Source organism: Glandiceps talaboti, chromosome 5 (genome assembly GCF_964340395.1).
Source record: "Glandiceps talaboti chromosome 5, keGlaTala1.1, whole genome shotgun sequence".
Lineage (NCBI taxonomy): Eukaryota > Metazoa > Hemichordata > Enteropneusta > Spengelidae > Glandiceps > Glandiceps talaboti.
Window position 1 is genome coordinate 13,664,002 of NC_135553.1, and position 24,898 is coordinate 13,688,899.

General features: G+C 33.6%; 2 protein-coding genes across 6 annotated transcripts in view; one reads left to right on the forward strand and one right to left on the reverse strand.

The window, feature by feature from the left end:
• Positions 1-17,066, reverse strand: part of LOC144435997 (uncharacterized) — a 50,020-nt gene extending 32,954 nt beyond the window's left edge. For all 5 annotated transcript variants that reach the window (XM_078124661.1, XM_078124660.1, XM_078124659.1 and 2 more), the window contains exon 1: positions 17,029-17,066. In XM_078124661.1, coding sequence (XP_077980787.1) covers positions 17,029-17,039 — 11 coding nt within the window. In that variant the 5' untranslated portion in view covers positions 17,040-17,066. The remainder of the gene's footprint in view (positions 1-17,028) is intronic.
• A 1,154-nt stretch (positions 17,067-18,220) lies between these two features.
• Positions 18,221-23,775, forward strand: LOC144435630 (glutamate-rich WD repeat-containing protein 1-like). The gene is made up of 6 exons (XM_078124226.1): positions 18,221-18,416; positions 19,439-19,722; positions 20,311-20,518; positions 20,979-21,121; positions 21,683-21,877; positions 22,406-23,775. The coding sequence occupies exons 1-6, from the start codon at positions 18,221-18,223 to the stop codon at positions 22,724-22,726; spliced, it is 1,347 nt and encodes a 448-aa protein (XP_077980352.1). The 3' UTR covers positions 22,727-23,775.
• The last annotated feature ends 1,123 nt before the right edge of the window (positions 23,776-24,898 follow it).

Here is a 24,898-nt window from a genome sequence, read left to right on the forward strand (position 1 = left end):
TCTAAAATGGGGCATGGGGTTTCCAACACTGGCCACACACTACAACCAGAGCTGGGGTAAAATCTACTACATAATTGTGCCTGGCCAGTGTTACCCAGCTACAGTGTACATTTGTACATGTACTTTGGAACAAGGTATGGAACTCTACCATTGTACATGTACTTGGGTGTAGGCAAATTTATGTACATGTCTCTATACCAAGGTTCCAAAATGTTACCAAAAATGCCGAACCAAGTAGTTGATATTACCTGTATACTGCATCCAAGTCAACAGTGATTATAATGCATACTCTCTAAATGCACATGCATACATCATGTATTACATGTAGTTACAGCAGTGAGTGCTGCTGTATTACTTGTTTTCTGTTTTTCAAGGTGAAGTTTGTTAACTTGAAAAATGTATTGCTCTGAAATTGGCTTCATGTACATATATAGTAACCGGATTTGTGCTAAATGAAGTTACATTGTAAACTATCTAGGTGAAATTTTGAATATAATTTGTTATAAACAATACTAGTACTATCATTATGTACATGTATGTGTATGTGTACAATATACATGTACATTATATAAATGCATGTATATCAGTATGCAGAAATATCACTTTGAACACTTTCATTTCCAAGTTTTTTTTATAATGATTTTGATATCATTTTTTAGTTTGGTCATTCTATAACTTTTCTATACCCGCCTATCACATTCTTTCTGCTAATCTTAGACATTCATTTTATTGCCATCACCTGATGTAATCCAAGATGGCAAAATATGTTCATGGCTGTCACATTTCTTTATTCATCTACATCTTATTGACAGTTTTGTAATAATACAAAATTTAGAGTAATTGAGATAACAACCTTAAACAAGACTTACAAGGAAATTAATATCATTGTTTGGGATCAAATTTCCCATAAACTGATATAAATTTTGCTACTTAATTGATCGATGGTATCTACAGCAACTATTCAGGGTACATTGAATTCAAAATTTAATGGTGTCAGACATGTCAATGGCAGAAATTTCCCCGACTAGACAGTCTAACTCTAAGTGAACAATACACGCAATGTCACATTGACGTTAATATAATATGCCATTATTGAAATTTTGAGGGGGTTATTGTATGTCAGTATTTAGAGCAATTTTAGTTACATAGTGACAGTAATACCAATAATGTCATAGTTATCTAGCTTTTCATGGCGATGTCCTGTTTTTCCTACAAGTACCTTATACAATATACATGTACACTGTATTAAGGGAAATACATGTACATGTCCACATACTGTTGTTGGTTGCTATGTCATGAATATGTGTACACGCACATGATGTAGCGGGGTTTCTTTATTGTACACTTAATTGGAAAGTATTTATTTCAACAGAATGATGATTTGAAATATTGCTTAAATAAAAGGCTGTTTTTCCCCTATCAAACATGTACATGTACAAATGGATCTTAACATGTCCACATATCTCAACACTACATGTATATGATTTTTCTATGGGTCTTCAAACTTTCTACAAAATTTAAATGGGAGATATTTTTTTCTTCAAATAACAATATATAATAGAATGGTACAACGAACTACAATACTATAGTATGGTGATTCTGATACGAATGAAAAGGAACTTGTAATTTCAAGAATCAAACAGTTGATAAAACTGTACGTCCTCATATACAATCACTCTAAATCAAGCAAGACTAAAACACTGGATTTTCATGTACATGTACATGATGATGTATCAAACAGAATAATGTAATATGGTTCTTTTATATTGAGGATAAACACGACCATCAATGGCACTTATATTAATCAACAAATATCTTATACGTTGGACTTGGAGTATATATTTAATACACGCATATTGTGAAGTAATGGTTTTCCTTTCAAAAAGACTTCTACAGCTGTTAAAATTTGTGGATATATGAAAAGAACATTGACATTTATGACTAGCCTGTTCACTGCACTGTTCAGATACATGTACATGATGTACATCACTACATCGTACATGTAGCTGGTTGTACCTCCTAGCCCTCGCATCAAGACAAGCTGTTGATGTGAGGGATACATATAGGAGATAAGACCAGCTAACAATGATGTACTGTACATGTATCTCAACAGCGCAATAAACCTACAGACTAATTTATTACATTTGCTGCTGTAAAACATTTGAAGATCTTCCTTACTACTGTACAGTTACATTGTAGTGTACCCCATTGCAGTATTATATGTAAAATAAATAATTTATTGAAATGAAATAGGATGGAACATCATGGAAGATAGATATATGATCAGTCAGCATATGTTCATTTAGTCACAAAAAGATAGATTTGGGGTGTCGATGTTATTCCCCAATATTTTCTACGTTCAGCCAAGGAAAATACAAGTGACTTAAGGTGCCTTTATCCCTACTTGTCTAGTGACTCATAGTGGCAACCCTTTGGACACGAGTATTTTCTGACTGAATAAAGAAAAATATTGGAGAATAACATAATTACACCAGCACCAGTAATATGAAAAGAAAAATCAGGGAAACTAATGGCAGTATTGAATGTTTTGACTCATATTTCGAACACAGCAGAACCAGTGACGTAAACATACTTTGTCTACATCACGTTGTCATGACATAGAACGACCAGAGTATACATTTTTGTATATTCCATATTTTTTTTTTTCAACTTGGCTTTTGCATACTGTAATGTACATTGTATAATACTTATTTCAAAATGTCTCAAATTTAGACAACAAAAAAAGAAAACACTAAGCTTGCATGTAGGAATACTAACATGTTTGTACTACATTTTGTAACTACATTTAGTATGAAGTTTATGTTTTAGTTCTTAATTAAATCTCCTTCCAATTCTAAACCTTAGTCTCACCTGCTCCACAGCACAAGTACATCACAACTAATGTTTAGTTGAAGTATCACTTAATGACCATTTTAATACCAATGCTACTAGGGTAGGAAGGAGAAATTGAGATACTCTTAACAGTGCACTTTAAATTTCATATGATGTACATGTACATGTAGGTAAAATGCCCTCTGGCTGAAAATTTTACTACCACTCTACCAGAATTTTTTTTATATGGCTGTGATCATAATTTACATTTATTGATATATCATAACTATAGTGAATATACTCCCTAATGGCGGGTTACTAAATGTGTGACAAGTAAATCTAAAGAGGATAAATAATGTGTCATAAATATATATGTAGATATAAATATACATCTATGTATACATAATATTATGGTGATTTTGATATCTAGAATTCTAACTTGTAAGTCCCACAGTGACAACACTAAGTGGATAATTTGTAAAATGAACATAAATAATGGTGATTTTGATATGAAAAATGGGAACTTGTATTAGTTGTAATTCTTGGTATGGCAAATACACCCAAGTGGATCAAATGAAAGCTTGTAATTTCAAAGTACACCTGTATCTCTGCAACTTCCTCTGGTTAGTGACAGACCCGTGATGGTCACTAGTCACTTGCTAATTTAAATGAGTTTACTGTTTAAAACTACATATATGCATATGTATGTATGTTTCATGAATCATTGATTCATTATCAGTTAAATTAACATATGGAAAATCCAAAGAGCTAGACTAGTAATAGTAGTATGTAGATGTGTTACGGTGTATAAAATAGGAAATCATCCCTTTGAGAAAATATCAGCCAACTTGCCTCATTCATTGTAGGCTGTCAGGAAAGATATGAAATCAACATCATAAATAATAAACATATTAAGTGTGTTGACTTTTAGATTGAGAAAACTTGTAAAGGAGGTTAGGCAAATTTTGTTATCCTTGGATACTGTAGTTTCCATACCTCGAACAGAACTACAATTTGGGCTCGGAATACTTTGTACAACGTATGACGAGTGAAAGACAGTATACAGTAATAGACTAACACGTACACAACATCCCTGCTTGCTGCCTACATAGTGAAAATGAGCATTGTACAAGCACATGAATACATTTTGTAAATATATGAATTTGCATACATGTAACTGTGTTTTAAAAAAATGTATTACTAGACTAGTAATATTATCACAACACAGTGAGTACATGTAAATTGATGAATGACCACACACGTACATTTCTAAAATGATGAATGTCGTAATGTGTTAAAAAGAAATACATTTTTATAGGAACCATACATGTACATATAATTTATAAATGCAATACCTCATGACTCATCATAGTCGTTTGAAGGGTAAATTTTCAAAAGTAAACATAGCGGGTCTACTTACTCAATTTCTTTGGTCCTGGCTGGATCCTCATAGAACCCATTAGTAAACATGTTGACAACCAAGGTTTACTCTCAGTTTTAACACATCCCCAGGAACAAATGTTACAGTAAACATCCGTCACAGGTACAAGAAAAAGTTTCCTTAATTTGTCTCTCTTTATTTTCGTTATCTGTGTGTACTGTCACTAGTCCTAGAGGTCTTCCAATGCCATTAATTATTAAGGTTTATTATTGATTCTTAGCATCTTTAATTAGGCTAATGTATTGTACTCATTAGTGGGACAAACCATTTTATGCAGGTGTACAAGATGCACAATTGAGGGACTCAGATGAAATGCTTACAAGTACAATGTACGTTGTACCTCAGATTGGTTGTTTTGAAAGCTGCTTATTTTCCTTTAAAATTCAAGACGTGATAATGCAGGTAAAAAGGTGTGCTATCACTCACCAGGTATTACAACTTAATGTAGATTTGCATCTGTATTGAATTATAAGAATACAGAAACGAGTTTATCTACAGGATAGGATTATGTATTTTTCTTGAGCTTTCAAAAACCTTACAATATGAATCCACTTTTTGTAATACAGTGAGAAAATGTAGTTGAGAAAATGTAGTGCTCATGCACAATCAACACTTAAAATGTAATCACATTCTAGAGCTGCAAGTCAAATATACATGTAAATGTACATGTTTGTAAACAACGATGCATCAAGCCGACCTCTGACATGTTTCAATCTTATTCAAGTCATTGTACATGTAGCCATGGAGGTGTAATCCTTCTTACATGTACCTCCAAGTCGTAACATACCCTTGCTACTATTACTACACTTTATAAAGGTAATCTGTCTTGGTGATCATGTCATTTAATATACCAGTGGGGGCATAGTTACAAAGCTCTACAAACAGGCTGTTAGTGTTACTAGGAGGTCAGGTATTTGCTACCTAACATTGCACTAGATACTGTTGAACTACAAATTTACAATAACACAATAACAATAACTAACACATGACCGTACATTTTGAATTTACAATGTATCTGTCCATCTCTATCATTTTGGAGTTACTTTATACAAATGCCAAAAGGTGGTCTTTTTGTATATACATTATGTACATGTATATATAATAAACCTGATTGTTCTTATCACCTCAGTGACCTGCAGATCTGTGTGACTTGTACATGTAGTTGCACCCATGCATTATAATTTGAGAATTTAATTCATACATGTACATTTATTTTATATACCCTACCTACATGTACATGTACAATTTAAGCTGAAGATATTCAAATTTCAAAGATTTCGCCAGAGACCCCGGATTACTATCAGTTGACTAGAGACTTACATTGTATTTTCTTGTCAATACATGAACAGCAATTCCACTAAGTTTGTTTCCACATTTAGTGAAAGTTATCCTCAATGATTATTTTCATTTGAAGTAAAAACAGAGACAACAATGTACAATGGAAACCACATCCAGACTGTGACAGTGATACTGCCAGATATTATTTCATTGTACACAATACACATGTTGCCATCTATCGGCCAAGGCACAATAGAGTCACTTTTTTTCAACTAACAAACCATCTATTTGAAGACACACGAGAGGTTTAATTTTAGGTACAAATTCAATAATATTATATATTTTGGAATAATTCATTTTGATAACCTTAATTGAAAAATACAGGGAGCTGTTCCACATCAAACAACTTGTAGATTGCTTTGCATACTGTAATCTGCCTCGTTCAACACAGAAGTGCTTTTAACTCCATACAGCAAGCTTTGAGACAAATGTTGATATCTCAAAATCTCCATGCAGGGTATACTGTCAGTGTCTCTATTATCAAATCAGCCTCAGTCAAAAGACATTTATACATGTTAATATCATGTTTTCAAATGTTTTTTGTTCTCCTTTTCAATTTCCTACATGGTTCTAAAGCATCTCATTCATTCTGTTCACTCTTGTTTTTCTTCTCGACAACAAAATGTAAAATCTCAATTCAGGATTATTTCACAACAACATACATGTACATGTACGTAACAGACTTACATAAATGGTAAATACATGTAAATATATTGTTTGTAATTGTTTTCATTTTCAATTTCATTAACTACCCATATTTATGTACAGTACATGTACCTGTTCTGTTACATGTATCTCACTGTATTTTCTTTTTTGACCAAATGACTTCAAATATTTGAGAGGTTAATTTTCACTTACAGTACTTGATTAGTGTGGTCATATTATACACATGTACAAATGTAACTATTCACTGATCCTTGTAAGTTGTAATTACAAGTATAAAAACAAAACACAAATCTTCACTAAATAATGATTGTCGCATGGTTTTCTAGTAGTGCCCCAGTCTTTTATTTTTACACAAAGAATACATGTATGATGTACACTGGTGTCACATACAATATTCAGTTTGTACGTTGTTTAGATTCTATTTCATTATGTACCTATATTAATTTATAATGAAATTGTTGATGAAATTACACAAATCAATGTTCTGAGAAGAAAAATCAAATTTATTAAACTATAAACTGCATTCTATATTCACGATTTGAGATTAGACAGTACCTTTAAAATTTAACTTTTGTATCCACGTTCATACACACAATGCATATATGTACATGTTGTACATCTGTACTTTTTAGCATAATTCCTGATCTAGCCTAGGTCTACGCTAAATGTACATGTAATTTTGTTTTATGTCTGTTTTGTACTTAACACTTTTGTTGTATAAATGTACAGTACCACATTTTGTATGTGAATTCTACAATACAATGTGAATAGACATAAAGATCAGTGAATGTAAATGTGGTTACATGTAGTAGGCATTCTATTCTCAAACAAAATGAACTACTTGGCAAAGGTATACAAAACATGTAGCTTCAAGCAACTAAATTATACTGAATACATATAATTCATATGCCTCAAAATGAAAAGTGCCTCATTGCACAAATCCACATTGTGATGAGCAATTACCAAGAAGAGTATAGGAGAGCACTGAGGCAATTTCTAAAGATATTCTGTCGATGTGAAATTATCATTGGGTAGTTAAACTTTAAGAGCAATTTCCAACAATTTGATAAATTACCCTGTTGTGCGTGTACAGTCATGTGTGTGAATCAAAAGCTATGAAGAATAAAGATAATACTGCCGTTCTCTCTCTTTCTGGTTTATTTGAACCTATATGTATGAAGTTCCTTTTTAATCCATATTCTCTATAGAATACTTTGATTCTACTTGGATCTGAATCTGTGCAACAAAACAACTGGACAATTAAGTTTAAAAAACCTACATGTAGTCTGGATGCCAACATGGTTTAGTTAGAACCACAAGTGGAGGTGTACATGGTAACGATACTGTATAGGAACTAGACTGAGTTAAATCAGTCCATTTATATTGTACATGTATATTTATTTACATTGTCTACTTGAAAGACTGTTTTTAAAACATTAGGTAAACTTTACATGCAACATCCATTACATGTTAGAGGGTGACATGCATTCAGAATGCAAAGTTCCAATCTAATTCTCAAAAAAATGAATTCCCATGAGAATACTACCACTCACCTGCTTTTCTTATTAAAATGTACATTGTACTTTTCACACTGGCAGCTGAACTAACAGTGAGCAAGGGTACAAAGGAAACAATTTGTCACTGTTTCGCTTAATTTTTTATGGCAGAACATTGGAAATTATACACAGTTGCCAGGTATGAGTTTCCGGTAGTAAAACATAATTCTTATGTACGGGTGTGTTTATTGGGTGTTGCAAATGACGTTGAAATGTGGCATATTTGTAATTACGTAGGATCAACAACTAATACATTTCAATTACATTTGCTAAAGTGTCAGGTGTAATCACCATTTCTACAGCTTACTTGAAAAAAGCCAGCTTAGTTGTCGGAAATTCATGCCATGAAACTGGTTGAATGTTGATAGCTGCTGCCATGGTAATGACCCCATAAAGGTCAAACTGGGTCAAATTAGTAACAGCATGATTTGTGGTAATGAGGGCCTCTCAGAATTTTAATAGACATTCAAGTTTATAAATCATCTGTAATTAGTACAGTAATGTCTACTTGTCTTAATTTATTGCACCTATTGTGAGATATGATGAACAATTTTCAATACCGCCATCATTTCATCATATTCAGAATTTACTGATGTATTTTAAGTGCTTGTTGGGAACACAGCGACATTCAAAAAATGGTCTTGCTGAATAAATCAAAACTGACAGACACTTTTCACAGACTGAGTTGGTATGTACATGTACATGTAGTGTCAAAATTATGACACTATTCACGAAGTACATGTATGTATACCTAAATGTTTCACTTCTTCATCAATATATTTTAACACACATAATACTTATCACACTGCTTAAACATTTACTGGCAACATGCCATATTATACAATGCACAAGCCTAGTTATTGTTTTTGAACTTAAAATATGGATTTATATACCCTGGTCATTCTATCATCATGAATATCTGTGCTTACATGTACATGTATGTATGTCACTGATTCTGCGATGCTCAAATTATGAGTCAAAACGTTCTAAATCTCCACCCCCCCCCCACCCCCCCAATTTTTTCTTAACTTATGCTTTAGAATTCATGTTATATTATTCCCCCAATATTTGTCTTCATTCAGCTGGAAGATACAAGTGATTTGTTAACGGTTTGTCACTACCTGTCTAGCAACTCTTATTGACAAGGCCCCTTAGGCCATTCATATTTTCCTTGGTTGAATAAAGAAAATTATAGGGAAATAAGATCTACATTTATTGCCATCTTTCAGGTACATTTTGTAATAGTGTATACAATTATTTTCAACCCAAACTTAATATTTACATTGGAAACATGTTACAATCAATATTAGGAATTCACACTGAACCTGTCATGGATTTTCTACAGCTTGGGTTTTTTTAAATTCCATTTTAAAAAATCTATATTAAATTAATTTACACTTAGGGTATAACACTGTACAGTACAACGGTTTGTACTTTGTTTAGATTCTATTTCATTATGTACCTGTATTATAATGAAATTGTTGATGAAATTACACAAATCAATGTTCTAAGAAGAAAAATCAAATTTATTAAACTACAAACTGCATTCTATATTCACGATTAGAGATTAGACAGTACCTTTAAAATTTAACTTTTGTATCCACGTTCATATACACACAATGTATACAATGTATATATGTACATGTTTTATATCTGCAGCTTTTAGCATAATTCCTGACCATAGCCGAGGTCTACGCTACATGTACATGTACATGTATACTATTATAAACAATTTTGTTTTATGCCTGTTTTACTTAATACTTGTTTTTGTATAAATGTATAGTACCACATTTTGTATGTGAATTCTACAATACAATGTGAATAGACATAAAGATCAGTGAATGTAAATGTGGTTACATGTAGTAGGCATTCTATTCTCAAATAAAATGAACTACTTGGCAAAGATATACAAAACATGTAGCTTCAAGCAACTAAATTATACTGAATACATATAATTCATATGCCTCAAAATGAAAAGTGCCTCATTGCACAAATCCACATTGTGATGAGCAATTACCAAGAAGAGTATAGGAGAGCACTGAGGCAATTTCTAAAGATATTCTGTCGATGTGAAATTATCATTGGGTAGTTAAACTTTAAGAGCAATTTCCAACAATTTGATAAATTACCCTGTTGTGCGTGTACAGTCATGTGTGTGAATCAAAAGCTATGAAGAATAAAGATAATACTGCCGTTCTCTCTCTTTCTGGTTTATTTGAACCTATATGTATGAAGTTCCTTTTTAATCCATATTCTCTATAGAATACTTTGATTCTACTTGGATCTGAATCTGTGCAACAAAACAACTGGACAATTAAGTTTAAAAAACCTACATGTAGTCTGGATGCCAACATGGTTTAGTTAGAACCACAAGTGGAGGTGTACATGGTAACGATACTGTATAGGAACTAGACTGAGTTAAATCAGTCCATTTATATTGTACATGTATATTTATTTACATTGTCTACTTGAAAGACTGTTTTTAAAACATTAGGTAAACTTTACATGCAACATCCATTACATGTTAGAGGGTGACATGCATTCAGAATGCAAAGTTCCAATCTAATTCTCAAAAAAATGAATTCCCATGAGAATACTACCACTCACCTGCTTTTCTTATTAAAATGTACATTGTACTTTTCACACTGGCAGCTGAACTAACAGTGAGCAAGGGTACAAAGGAAACAATTTGTCACTGTTTCGCTTAATTTTTTATGGCAGAACATTGGAAATTATACACAGTTGCCAGGTATGAGTTTCCGGTAGTAAAACATAATTCTTATGTACGGGTGTGTTTATTGGGTGTTGCAAATGACGTTGAAATGTGGCATATTTGTAATTACGTAGGATCAACAACTAATACATTTCAATTACATTTGCTAAAGTGTCAGGTGTAATCACCATTTCTACAGCTTACTTGAAAAAAGCCAGCTTAGTTGTCGGAAATTCGTGCCATGAAACTGGTTGAATGTTGATAGCTGCTGCCATGGTAATGACCCCATAAAGGTCAAACTGGGTCAAATTAGTAACAGCATGATTTGTGGTAATGAGGGCCTCTCAGAATTTTAATAGACATTCAAGTTTATAAATCATCTGTAATTAGTACAGTAATGTCTACTTGCCTTAATTTATTGCATCTATTGTGAGATATGATGAACAATTTTCAAAACCGCCATCATTTCGTCATATTCAGAATTTACTGATGTATTTTAAGTGCTTGTTGGGAACACAGCGACATTCAAAAAATGGTCTTGCTGAATAAATCAAAACTGACAGACACTTTTCAGACTGAATTGGTATCTACATGTACAAATGTAGTGTGGTCAAAATTATGACACTATACATGATGTACATGTACCTAAATGTTTCACTTCTTCATCAACATACATGTATTTTAAAACACATTTTACTTAACACAGTGCTTAAACATTTACTGGCAACATGCCATATTATACAATGCACAAGCCTAGTTATTGTTTTTGAACTTAAAATATGGATTTATATACCCTGGTCATTCTATCATCATGAATATCTGTGCTTACATGTACATGTATGTATGTCACTGATTCTGCGATGCTCAAATTATGAGTCAAAACGTTCTAAATCTCCACCCCCCCCCACCCCCCAATTTTTTCTTAACTTATGCTTTAGAATTCATGTTATATTATTCCCCCAATATTTGTCTTCATTCAGCTGGAAGATACAAGTGATTTGTTAACGGTTTGTCACTACCTGTCTAGCAACTCTTATTGACAAGGCCCCTTAGGCCATTCATATTTTCCTTGGTTGAATAAAGAAAATTATAGGGAAATAAGATCTACATTTATTGCCATCTTTCAGGTACATTTTGTAATAGTGTATACAATTATTTTCAACCCAAACTTAATATTTACATTGGAAACATGTTACAATCAATATTAGGAATTCACACTGAACCTGTCATGGATTTTCTACAGCTTGGGTTTTTTTAAATTCCATTTTAAAAAATCTATATTAAATTAATTTACACTTAGGGTATAACACTGTACAGTACAACGGTATTGGCAAGTAGTATAAGTATTTCAAAATACTACTCTTACTACTACTCGGAAACCACAAGGCATGAGTTGAAATGATAACAGGTCCCAAAATGATGATCTTAGACACTGATGGTATAAGAGACAGGCAGAAGTCATTTCTTTTTATGTTATGTACATGTATCTTTGGTATGTCTTTAGTATAGTTTTGATTTTCTTTTCCTTTGGTTCTTCTCTATTACACCTTTTCTGTCCAAAAATTGAAAATAAAACTAGACTATATTTATAGTTCCTCTATTTCATACATCCAAATTATAAACTACATGTACATACTGCCACTAATAACTTTCCTCAAAATTACCAACACAGGTCTCCAAAAAGATACTCACTCATGAAAACTTGTGTTGTGCTAACCATGGAATGTACAGAATTTCATGAGTAGCCAAAATGAAACTGAGGCAGTTTACATATAATGTACAAGAAACATGAGACAGGGTATTGTTTGTGTGTATTTTATCAATTCCCTACTATGCAATGCAAGCAAAAAGCAGGGTCAATGTTTGGTAAGTGAACTGTTCATGCCATACAAATTCCAGTAGGAACAAAACATTTGGCAAATGAGGCTATCTTAAAAGTGCTGTGATACCTTTATTAAAGTGGCAATATGGATGATGATTTTGGATTTTTTGGTTAAATAAAACAATTTTATCCTGACTTCCTACTTGAAAATCAATGTGAAACAACATATGTCAAGACCTTGTTTGTAACTCACGGCAATAGATTAATAAATGTGTAAAATGTTTGTTATTGTACATAATACATTACAATAATACAATAACAAACGTTTAATTTTTTTTTTTTTTTTTAGCTTTTTTGCAATGTACTGAGTTACATTACAAACACAGACTTGGTCAATGTGTATGTTTGACATTCATTTTTCAAGAAGGAAGCTGTTATAAAATTGTTTCAATCCAAAATAAAATCCTCACCCAAATCCTCACCCATATGACATGTCCAAGGTGATGAATTTCAAGTTTTCAGTGAGTATTTCTGTCCTCAGGGAAACCATTTTATCAGTACTGTTGCAAGTTTTCATCAGCTGCGAACTATTATTACAGCTCAATTATTCTGCTAACTTTTCAATTAAATGTAAGAGTCTGAAGTACTTCTGTTAATCAATCATGACATGGCATGCTTAGTCCTACCTGTCATAACAAATGCTTTGGGAACTACAATGATTAATTTAAAATGAATGTCAAAACGCTGGCCTCTTAATTATCTTTTGCTAACTGTATCACAATTAATCAATTATCAATGTATGCCAAGATGGAAGTAGAGAATGTACATGTATGTATAACCTGATGGTTTGTCTAATCTACTGAAATACATATGTACATTGTATTATATAATATTATAAATGTACATTCAGGGCAATGTTTTCTCAACATACATTATGTGTTTACTTTCTTTTCAAATTTGATACAAAACATTGTGATAATTTGACATCTGAAAACTTGTTTTCAGCATTGTAATACATTGAAAAAGTACTAAAAGTCATACACATACTTGTACATTGTAAATATGTACAAGTATTTTACAAAAACAAACTACGATAAATTTGTATTAATTAGCTAAAATGGAGTACAATTGTAATTGAATGTGAGAAGTGGTGAAAAGGGTCCTCAGGCTTTATTAATAAGTAAATACAGATGTTCGCACAAAACTGCTCATCAATGTATTACCGGTATACTTTAGCTAGATAGCATTAGAATAGAAATGAGAACTTTTGTTATACATATATGTAATACTGTATACATATTATCATTGATGAATTAAAGTGTTTGTTACTCAGAAAGTCTGTATTTACGAATTATCGGTACTATGCATGGGGACTGTTTTTCCAACGCTCATACACAATACTAGATTGTACGTTTGTATTTACCATCCTAGCAGTATGTGTTATTATTAGAACTGTCTGTATTTTCAAATTACTAACTTGGACACTACAATTTATTCATTGCATGCACAGAAAACAAACTCTGCACAATGACTTATAGTGGATTCTATCTTGATCTCTTTTCTTTTCTACAAGTACACACATGTATGTGAGTTACGGCAAAATGTACCTGTATACCAGGAATGCTTGTTCAGGTGTTCATGGAATGCCACCGTTCATTTCAATCCATTTCATGATTGTATGCTACATTTTTTGTGATCACTGCATCACAGGTATGCTTTATATTAAAGGGCAAGCGCTCAAAAACTCATAAATAACTCTACATTTCTTTTTGCCACTTGTTGAGAAATAAATGGGTTGTGAAATGTAAAATTTATGTGCCATGACCAGTTTTTTAAATGTTTTTTGTTTTGCTAAGGGATGACAATTTGGAACCATGGTACATCTGGGCTGGGGTAAAATCTCTGGTAAAATTTACCTTTCTATGCTATAATTGGCAAGAAGTCCAAACTTCTGAGTTAGTAAAATACCTGAGGAACTTTGACAGATTTTTATTGTATCTACTTGACATCCATAGACACTGATATATGATATATGGATGTTGGTTCATAGTTATATTGAAACGGCAAAGAGGGATGTGGCGATTTTCGGGCAGTGTAAATTTGTATATTCTATAGATCAATTTGAATGCCTAGGTACATGTAGTAATAAACAGTCCAACTCTACTGGATATTTTAAACAATGTATTATATTTCCCCCTGTGCTTCCTCAAGCAGGTACAAATGTAGTCTGGTTACAATACAAGTTACAACACAGTGAAATTCCCAGAGAATTCACCGTCTGTACGTTTTAAATTAAATTAATTAAGTTCATTGAGCGCTGTATTTTCTGAAGTGAAAGCAATCTGAAAGTACATTGTATCAAAATCTGAAACTACATAGTATAATCAACTACATGCAACAGGATTATTTGTAAATAAATTGAAACTGACTGGAATTTTGCTGGTTATCACAAAACTGAAAATATAAATTTGAACACCTAGCCAGCCTTAGTGAAGTTTCATTGAGTTTCCAGTTTGACACAAATTGTAGAAATGAGGTGTCACACATCGGCAATTTTGGGTGACATTGTAGGAAAACAGTCATATTTACAATACAATATGGATTTCAACCAACATAATGTAGTTTACTTCACAGCCAACAATTATTTTTGCCAACATCAGGTCCACAAATCATCAAATGCCTATAGCTGGTCATTCTCCAGAGCAAAAAAACAACTTGAACCATCTGAAGTATCCCGTAAAAGTAAACAAACAAATATACAAAAACTATGTAGTTCCTAATTTGTTGTTATTGATTTCTAACCAGTGTCCACTCTTTGACCCTCTACAGCATGACCTGAATATCCTTCCTGTCTACAATAGTACAATACACTATTGTATTTGTCCAATCAGAGACAACAACAAAATATTGATTTGTGCATTTAATACAGCCTTTCAACTTTAAAAGTAAGTAATTCGTAACACAAGAATGCATTCAAAATAATATTACAAATAGTCCTAAATTTGACATTACAAATGACGGTCCAATCACTTTTATATAATTGAGAGTTGAACATTTATTATGTGAGTTGTCATCAGTGTTTTTGAGTAAAAATGTTTTCAGTTTGTTATCTGTGCATGCTATTGCCAGTACCCATCACAGCTGTGCACTGATTTTGTGTTTATTAGAAACTTTACTTTCAATGACTGAGCCAAAAGGTATGTTATTTTCAAAATCAGGTGTAATTTTCTGGAATAATCTGATAAAGGTATTAAATACAATCCACATGAAATCATCTATAATAATTTCATATCACAGAAATATCTAATATTTCGGTAACATGATTCTGCCTGTTGAAATACAAATTTAATAAAAAATGAATTTATTCCGAAATATTCAATCTTTACCAAATGCTGCTCTACAAATGAATATGCGCATATGGTACATTTTATATCTGATTCAGAATTATAAAGTAAATTTTCAACAAAATAACACTAGTTCTATAATCATGGTCTGTGAAAGTACGCAATGACTAGAAAAAAAAATGCAAAAAATATGAAAAACGTTTAACAATATAATTCACTCAATATGGAATAAACTAAGGATGATTGGGCAGAGTTACATGATTTAATAATATAACCACAACAATTGGCTTTCTTCTTCTTCTAGAATTGTCTTTTTTTAATAACAATTCTTTATAACTCGTCACTTGAGAGACTTTACAACTTGGCTTCTGTTACAATGTAGAATTACCATGGTTACTAACCTACCGATACACGTACTTCATTTTGTACATGTGCTATGCTCTCATGATGCCGCACTTCATTTTCCATATAAAAATTGTAATTTGTTAAAATTAAACTTGAATCTGGCTGAACAATTATAAATTAACTGGCGTTGTAATTAGTATTAATTCGGACTAATTTGTCATTTGGCAAGTATTTTCAGCTCTTTTAAACGTGAATGCACGGCTTACAAAAACCACATGAGACACACGCAAACACAAACACACGAGAGGTGTTGTCGATAAGAGCGTGACCTCAGCCTACCTGTACTGTAACGTTACTCGTACTCGTCAGTAGCACCCGGAACAGAGCGTATGTTGCTTTGATTTAGAGTTCAAAATGACATTTTGTTTTGATTATATGTGAACAAACAGTGTAACTGACAGCCCGACTATATATAATCAGGGTTTCTGCTTGGTTGTTGCTACGGGAGCAAGGGTTATCGGTAAGACGAGATAAAAATATGCCTCGGAGGAGTTTTCAACCTCCACCAAGCAAGCGAAGAAAGTAGAAACCCCAGTTGACAACGTTCGCCGTCGATGTTTTGTACAACTCAATGGTTATACCACCGCCATATCGGTGACGTTGTGAAGGGTGAATCAGTTTCTATAAACTATTCGACGTAAGGAATGTTAAATTGAACTAGGGTATAGTAATGGCATGATTTACAGAAAATATGACGTCTGGCCTAGGTCATTCTTCGGCAAATAAACTGTATGAATGCATTGGCCAAATACCAACAAACACCGTACTCAATAAAAATAAATTCAGGAGCCATATAAATCGCGGCGGTATTCTTTGTGTGGCGCATTTATAACACAGGTCTATCTAAATTGTACAGTACCGTTGATTTTTGTAAAAGGTGAGATATTTTTTGAAAAATTCCAGGATCCTACCTGAAGTCCATCTCGCGGTGTCAGGATGTCATGGTCCATTTGTGCAGTTGTGTGTGTATCTCGTATCGAGGTAACATACTTTATTCTGATTGGTCCAATTAATCAGGTGGACACGTTAAGCTGAATTCATTGGCTATTCAATGAAAGGCGCGTATGAACGATACCAGTGAAATTCAAGTTGATAAAAAATAGTCAATTTTCAAAATAAATGAATTACAAATGGAATGTTTTATACTTTCTTATAAAGAGACCTAGTTAAAATATTATTGATACCAAAAATACGACGTACACGTATAGAATATGCAGAAAAAAGCAGAGAAATTGCAAATCTATCTATCTTTATCTACCATGCATGGTGAACGACATATGACGGAATACATTTCAAGTTGAAAACATTATTAAACATGTTAAAGGCCTCATAAGGAGGCGAAGTTTATTTTTTTTATTAACCTCGTCCCTATCAGTGTCAACAAAATGTAACCTGGTGAAATTCTTGGAAAATTTATAAACAGTTTTTAACTATGTTTACTACGTTACTTACTGCGTGCGTCGTAGATCATATATTGTTTCTTTTTTCATTTTATCACTACTCTAGGGAAAATATTGTAAGTTCAATATGAAGGCGTGTAAGATGAGAATTAAGTATTCGCATACACGGCACCTAGCAGGCCTCTTGTAACTTTTAAAGATATGTCGATTCGCGATCGATCACAGGAGTTCATATTGAATGAGAGTTCAAAAGTTACGATACCTGAATTCGAACCAAAAGAGAATACTTTTCCATAAACTGACTAAATATCTCATTCAAATAATGAAATAATTATATGATCATGGTCATGTGCTAATATGCAGCATGACTTTAAAGAATTAACCGCGAAAAGTATATGGAAATACATGTACTATAAAAAGGTTTGTCAGGGGGTGATAACCCGTTAGTTTGACACATACAGCTGCTGGATAGTCACACAAAGTATTCAAATTAGCAGTGCTAAAAGATGAGAAAATTTTAAGGAAAAAAGAAATCGATAGAAATTTATTGTCAAAAGTATTAGGTGAATAAAGCTTTGTATATCAGTGAGCGCGATCAAATAAACAAACAAAGGCAACGATTAATTGCTTTAAGGATGTTTGAGGGCGCTGTACAGGTGGCCCACCTCTGACCTTTTTAATTTCGTGAAACACATGTGCGAAAATGGCGGAGATAGAAGGTAACTCTTCCGGGGAGGAAATGGAAGTAATTGAAGCTGAAGAGAGTGATGGCGAGGAGGAAGAAATGGAAGAGGAAAAGGGGGAGGCGAAGGCTTTTCTTCCTGGGGAACAAATGGGGGACGATGAGGAACTAGTGAGAGATGAATCGGCTTATCATATGTACCATCAGGCACAAACAGGTGAGTGGAGAAGACTTGCATCTTGCAACGTTGCACCACATACTCTTTGCTTTGGTAGCAATAAGAAAATGTTGAAAGTGTAAACGTAATAGAATTTGGGTAACTTTGTCAGAAGTAAGGACTGAACTGTCCTTTGTTTCTTGCAGTGATCGATCATTCGTGAAAAAAAGAGACAATACTGCAGTGGTGTCAATGAATCGCATATCAACATGCTTGCATTATTAATGTTTTGTGTCACTACAAGCATGAATAAGCATGATAAATTTTGCAAGTGGTAATTTATCATGAAAGTACAATCACAATGGTCCCTGTACATGTATAGAGGGACTGTTTACATTAATTTAATATATTAAAATGTAAATCTAATATTTTAACTAATGCATCTTTTATGTGATACAACTTATCTGTGGTGTGATAAACATATACAAAAGGCCATGGGAGGAGATAAGTTTTTTTTCTACTTTCATTAGTAAAAGGCCTATCTATCAAGCTCATGTGTAGATCGATGGCCTGTAGATGCCACCTGAGACTTTCATTAGCTAATTATCACAGCATTGTCTGTTGGCATCTTGCCAACTACATGTTTCACAATATAATCTACATATGAACCCAAGGTTTTTACCCCATCTGTAAACGAACAACTCTTGATACAGTAATGATATTACAAATGATTAAACTTTTTATTACACACTTTTAAGCAATATTTATGAAATTCACAAAATAACTTGTATTGTAATTCTGTGAAAAATGATTGTATGGTTGATATAGCTAGTCATCAATTAGAAGAGTCATGTGAGAATGGTTTTTTGGTTTTTTTAGAGATATATGTATACTCATTCAGTGTTCCATGACAGTTTGTTTGGAACAAGTTACAGTGTACATGCACTGGCAAATATTGCCTGCAAAATGTCATTATGCATCTTACTGTCTGCTGGCAAAATGAAAGTGAGCAAGTTGAGCTACAGAGATTTAAAAAAAAAATTGTTCATTTTTTTTAATTATTATTATTAATTTTATTTCAGGAGCACCTTGTTTGAGTTTTGACATCTTGAAGGATAATCTAGGTGAGAATCGTGTAGAGTATCCACATACATGCTACCTTGTGGCTGGAACACAGGCAGAGAAAACACACCTCAACAACATCATTGTAATGAAAATGAGTAATCTCTACAAAACCAAAAAAGATGAGGAAGAGGAGGAGAAGGAAGATGATGATGATGATGATAGTAGTGAAGAAAATGAAGATGAGAAAGCAGAGTTAGAAACATCAATGATTAAACACAATGGATCTATCAATAGGATTAGGGTAGGTATGAAAACAAGGGATGTATTTGGGTGTACTAATCTCAAGACAAGAGGGACTTTCTGACTTCTCCCTTATAATTCTCCTGGTATGGGTCACACAAATGCAGAACATTGCCTTGTTATCAATTGGAGCATTGAGATATCTCTGTTGGTTCATGCTAATATACATGTATGTGGGAACTAGGAGAATTGTAAATGAAAGATTACATTTCATAGTTTGATACGAACAGATTTATGACCTCTTTACATGTACATGAATTGTCAGGGGAACTTGAGATTTGTTTGTGAATGTGAGCTATAGTGAAAAGAGGCCATAAAAGTGTTCTTATCAAATGATGGATTATTGTCTCTGTACTTCCAGCATGTTGTACATGTACTAGGCGTTATCAATCAAATTCATTCGTTAATTATTCCTGTTTGCCACAATTACCACTTGTTCATGCTAGCCTGTTATTGCTTTCTCAAAAATGTCCCACTATGGTATAAGAGATTCAAGGTATTTTTGCATTCATTTACTGCAGACTGTAATTAGTTTTGCCGCCAACATTCACCCGTAATCTGTATACTGTCATTGTGTTTTCTATCATAGAGTACAGTGATAAATGAACGACACTTAGTTGCTACTTGGTCAGAAAAAGGAAGTGTGCACATCTGGGATTTGAAACAACATGTAGACGCCCTGGAAGACAGTGCAGCACTAGCCAGACTAGCCAAACAAGACAAGACCAAACCATTGTTTACATTCAGTGGCCACCAATCAGAAGGCTATGCTGTAGACTGGTCACCTACTGTGATTGGTCAGTGCTTCTTTTTCCCCATATATAGGCATGCAAACTTTGTTGCCATGACATCGTTAGAATGAGATTGGGGTGTTGGAAATGATTTCCTTTGAAACTCAAATGTTCAATTATATGTAAATTCGATTGTTTGGATGACATTCAGATTCAAACAGAGCAAATTATTTCATGGAAAATGAAAAAGTTTTAGTTGAAAAGTTTACAGGTTAGATCGTGAGAAATGTACTTGAAAGTGATTATTTACAGGGTATTCTGATATTGTTTATTGTCAGAACCAACGACAAAATATTATTTGTTTGTTAGTAATAGGGGGGGGGGGGACTACATCTTGGCTTGTATAGCAGAGATGAAGATGTGTGCCCTTATTGAGTGCAGTAGCACTTACTCAGATTTTACCATATGTAGCATTTCTTCAAAAATTGATTTCTTATTTTAGTACGTTATTATTTTGATATTTTAGGAAGACTAGCGACAGGAGACTGTAAAAAGAATATTCACCTTTGGAATATGAAGGAAGGTGGTGATTGGCATGTAGACCAGAGACCTTACACAGCACATACAGAGTCTGTAGAAGATATACAATGGTCACCCAATGAAAATACTGTAAGTTTTGTACACCTGTGTTACCAGGTGTAAACGTAGAGTCCTCCAAAGAAAATATTGAAAAGTTTTGTACACCTGTGTTAACAGGTGTAAATGTAGAGTCCTCCAATGAGAATACTGTAAATTTTTGTACACCTGTGTTACCAGGTGTAAACGAAGAGTCCTCCAATGCAAATACTGAAAGTTTTGTACACCTGTGTTACCAGGTGTAAACTAAAGATTCTAAGCTCTGCTTCCCTAATGTTCACCTGAGTTTCCAGGTGTACGCATAAGGTTTCTCTAAGCAGAGGTCTAACTTTCTCCCAAGGAAAATACTGCCGTATTTGCATTACCTGGTGTAAACGTAAGATAATTTTTACCTATGTTCACCCAGTGAAAATACTATACATGTACATGTCTTACCTATGTTTTACCAGATGCAAATCTTAGATAACTTTTAGCCATGTTTCGACTTATGAAAATAATCTTGTTTTATCAGGTGTAAACCCAGGCAGAAATACCTAGTGACTAAGTCCCTTCATAGTTTACTAATAATATGAATTTGTGTACTTGATCTCCTAGGTCTTTGCATCATGTTCGGTGGACAAAACTGTTCGTGTCTGGGACAGCAGAGCAGCACCAAGTAAAGCCTGTATGTTGACAACCACAGCGCATGACAGTGATGTGAATGTCATCAGCTGGAATAGGAACGAACCATTCATTGTATCTGGTGGGGATGATGGCATGTTGAAAGTGTGGGACCTTAGACAGTTCCAGGCAAGTTTTATGTAGTGACTGTGAAATACCATGGAGTACCCAAATTTTAGACATTTTCATTTCATCAGTTTCACTTTCTCTTTTTCCTACTAAAATGAAATCATCATTGAAATACTTTTTCACCTGCAATTTTAGTATATCCTCTCAAATATGCAAATATATGAAATCAGAGCAAATTTGGAGAACTGAATTTTTAAATTGAAATATTTCTTTGTAATAGCATGTACGTTCCATAATCACACAATTTATATGCATGCAATTTCTTCCATACCAAATCGAACACCAGACATGTTTCAAATACATCTACCTGTCTGTCTGTCTGTCTATATGTGTGTCTCTGTCTGTCTGTCTGTCTGTCTATCTGTCTGCCTCTGTCTGATTTACTCTTTGGCTGTCAATCCCTATGTCTGTCTGTCTCTTTCTTGCTGTCTGGCTATCCGTGTGGATGTCTGTTGCCTTTATTGATGTCTGATTGAACTACCAAACCTTCACTCACAAAAACACCCATCATTCTCCTTTGAATTCCAGAAGGGTCAAGCTGTTGCCAAGTTCAAACATCACACGGCACCCATCACATCAGTGGCATGGAACCACAAAGACAGCACAGTGTTTGCAGCGTCAGGTGCCGACAACCAAATCACACTGTGGGACTTAGCAGTTGAGAAAGACGAGGAAACATCTCGCCCAGAACAAGGAAATTCAGCACAGCCGGACGTACCTCCACAACTTTTGTTTATTCACCAGGGTCAAACTGATATTAAAGAGGTTCACTGGCATTCACAGATTCCTGGACTTATCATCAGCACTGCACATGATGGATTCAATATTTTTAGAACTATCAGTGTGTGACATACATGGCAGCTGAAAAAGATAGATTATTTTAAACGTTTGACTGACTACCAAAAGTATCTTTTGGTATTGAATTTTATCTGTCAATTATGTCCAGAAAATGTCAAAGTCAAAAAAGTTGGTAAAGTTATCAGTAAATACAAGTTGGACCATTGTAGAAGGAGAGATGTGTATGCGATCACTGTAGGTCTGGTATTTATCAGCAGGGTTTGTGTCCTCCACAAGTCATGTGATTGCCACTTTGTTTGGATTTGCCTACAGACTTCTGCCCCATGAGTTGAGATTGATCCAATTGGATAACACATTGTGTATAGGGGAAAACAAAGTAATGGGGGTACAACTAAACTTTCAGTGAAATTTGCTGAAACTTCTGTCATAATAAATTAAATAATAAATTGAACAGTTCTACTCACAGAGTCCAAATTTTTGTAATGAATCTCAAGGATTTTAGCTGTCATCTCATCAGCATTGTCAAAGATGTACTACAAAAGTGTCTGTCATTGCGTGTCTCATGAAATGATTTGAAGTGATACAGCTTGGATCTAGACACCACCATCTCAATTTACATTGTGGTTCCCTTTGATTGCTGTCTATTCCTTTCCTTACTCTACATCTATGCAGTTCATCTGATCCAGGATTTTGACATTCACCATATCATTTATCTGCTGTGCCTGTTGTCAGTTTAAATCAATTTCTCACATCAAAGCCCACGTGTATTCATTGATTTTACAGCTGTATCACTCAAATTTATCTCATGTCATGAACAGTCATTCTCGTCCATTATATAATGTTTGGGTGTAGAGTATAGAATTGAACATAAAATGGCTAATGGATTGTTGCATATCAGTAGAGAAATATTTGATTAAGAATTTGTTTCTAAATCATATATGTATGTCATGTATCATGCACGTTTTTGAATATAATTTTTATGATAAGCACAAGACATCACTAAGCAATGTCAATGTACAATTGGTAAGCATGGAAATTCTGCCACATCTCAATAGGCAGGTGATTATTCAACATAGGTTTTAGTCAACTTCCGACACCAAAGCCCACATACACCTATTGTTTTTATGAAAGTGTATTGTGATGTTATTGTATTATCAAAAATTCAGGACCGAGTTATGTGAAATGTACATAACAAGAATGAACATTATATTGTGTTTATTAATCCACCTTTGTTTTCAGTAAATCATAGTTGAACCCACAACGCTACAAAAATCAGGGACAAATTCTGTGTTGTACATTTACATGTCAGGTTAAGGATTTTGTCATGTCAGTTGCAAAATTACACACTGAATTAGGGGTGTCAATATATTTTTTTTAAAGGAAAAACTGCCAATATGCCATTTTGCGTCACTTTAAAGATGTCAATGGCATGCATTTGGAGGCTAGCTTTTAAACAGTGATACATGTTTGATATATTTCAGATAATCTATCGAAAAAAAATATGGCTAACCTGACATTTCCTTTGAAAAGACATCAGTGTGAATTTTCCCTGTGAAATGTACACAAATATCAGGCGTCTGTTGTTATTTGTTTATCATGGAGTGTGGTAATTATGGCCCAAGTATAAGTACCTGTATGTGCGATGATATCAAAGTGGTACAAACTTCATTTGTATTGTTTCAGTCGAGTGAGAAGACTCGCATAAAACTTAGATTAAGTTATTCTTGTATTACATGTGTCATTATTGTGGATACATACATGTACCTTCAATGGCAGTAATCTTTTCTTAGCATGTCACTTGGTATCATTTTCTCGCCATTTTAATATACATGTACATATATTAAATTATGTCAGCAAATCGTTTACATATTATGTCTGCTTACCAGGTGTTAGTTCTGCCAATGGCAAGTGATGGTAAAGTTTACTTCAGTAAAGCTGATTACTGTATTGTTAGTAATTATAAACCAAAACAATTTATTCTTGTTGATCACTTGTCTATCTCTCTGTAATGTCCACTTGAACTTATACAATACAATACACCTTGAAAATATGTAATAAAAATAATGACGATAGTAGTTGCAATGGTTTATTTTATTTGCGCCATAGTCCCTATAAAATACTCTCAGCACAGTATGGAAATTTCAAATTTAACGTCGTTATTATTTGAGGAGTTTGTACATTTGGACACTAGGGGGCGCTATTTGGTTCACCTCTGCACCAGTA

What these genes read in the sequence shown, in the direction of transcription:
- LOC144435630 (XM_078124226.1), top strand. Translation starts at nt 18,221, where the DNA reads ATGGCGGAGATAGAAGGTAACTCTTCCGGGGAGGAAATGGAAGTAATT. An exon ending in GGTCACCCAATGAAAATACT is followed by an intron (nt 21,122 to 21,682) that starts GTAAGTTTTGTA and finishes TTGATCTCCTAG; the next exon opens with GTCTTTGCATCATGTTCGGT. An exon ending in GGGACCTTAGACAGTTCCAG is followed by an intron (nt 21,878 to 22,405) that starts GCAAGTTTTATG and finishes TTTGAATTCCAG; the next exon opens with AAGGGTCAAGCTGTTGCCAA.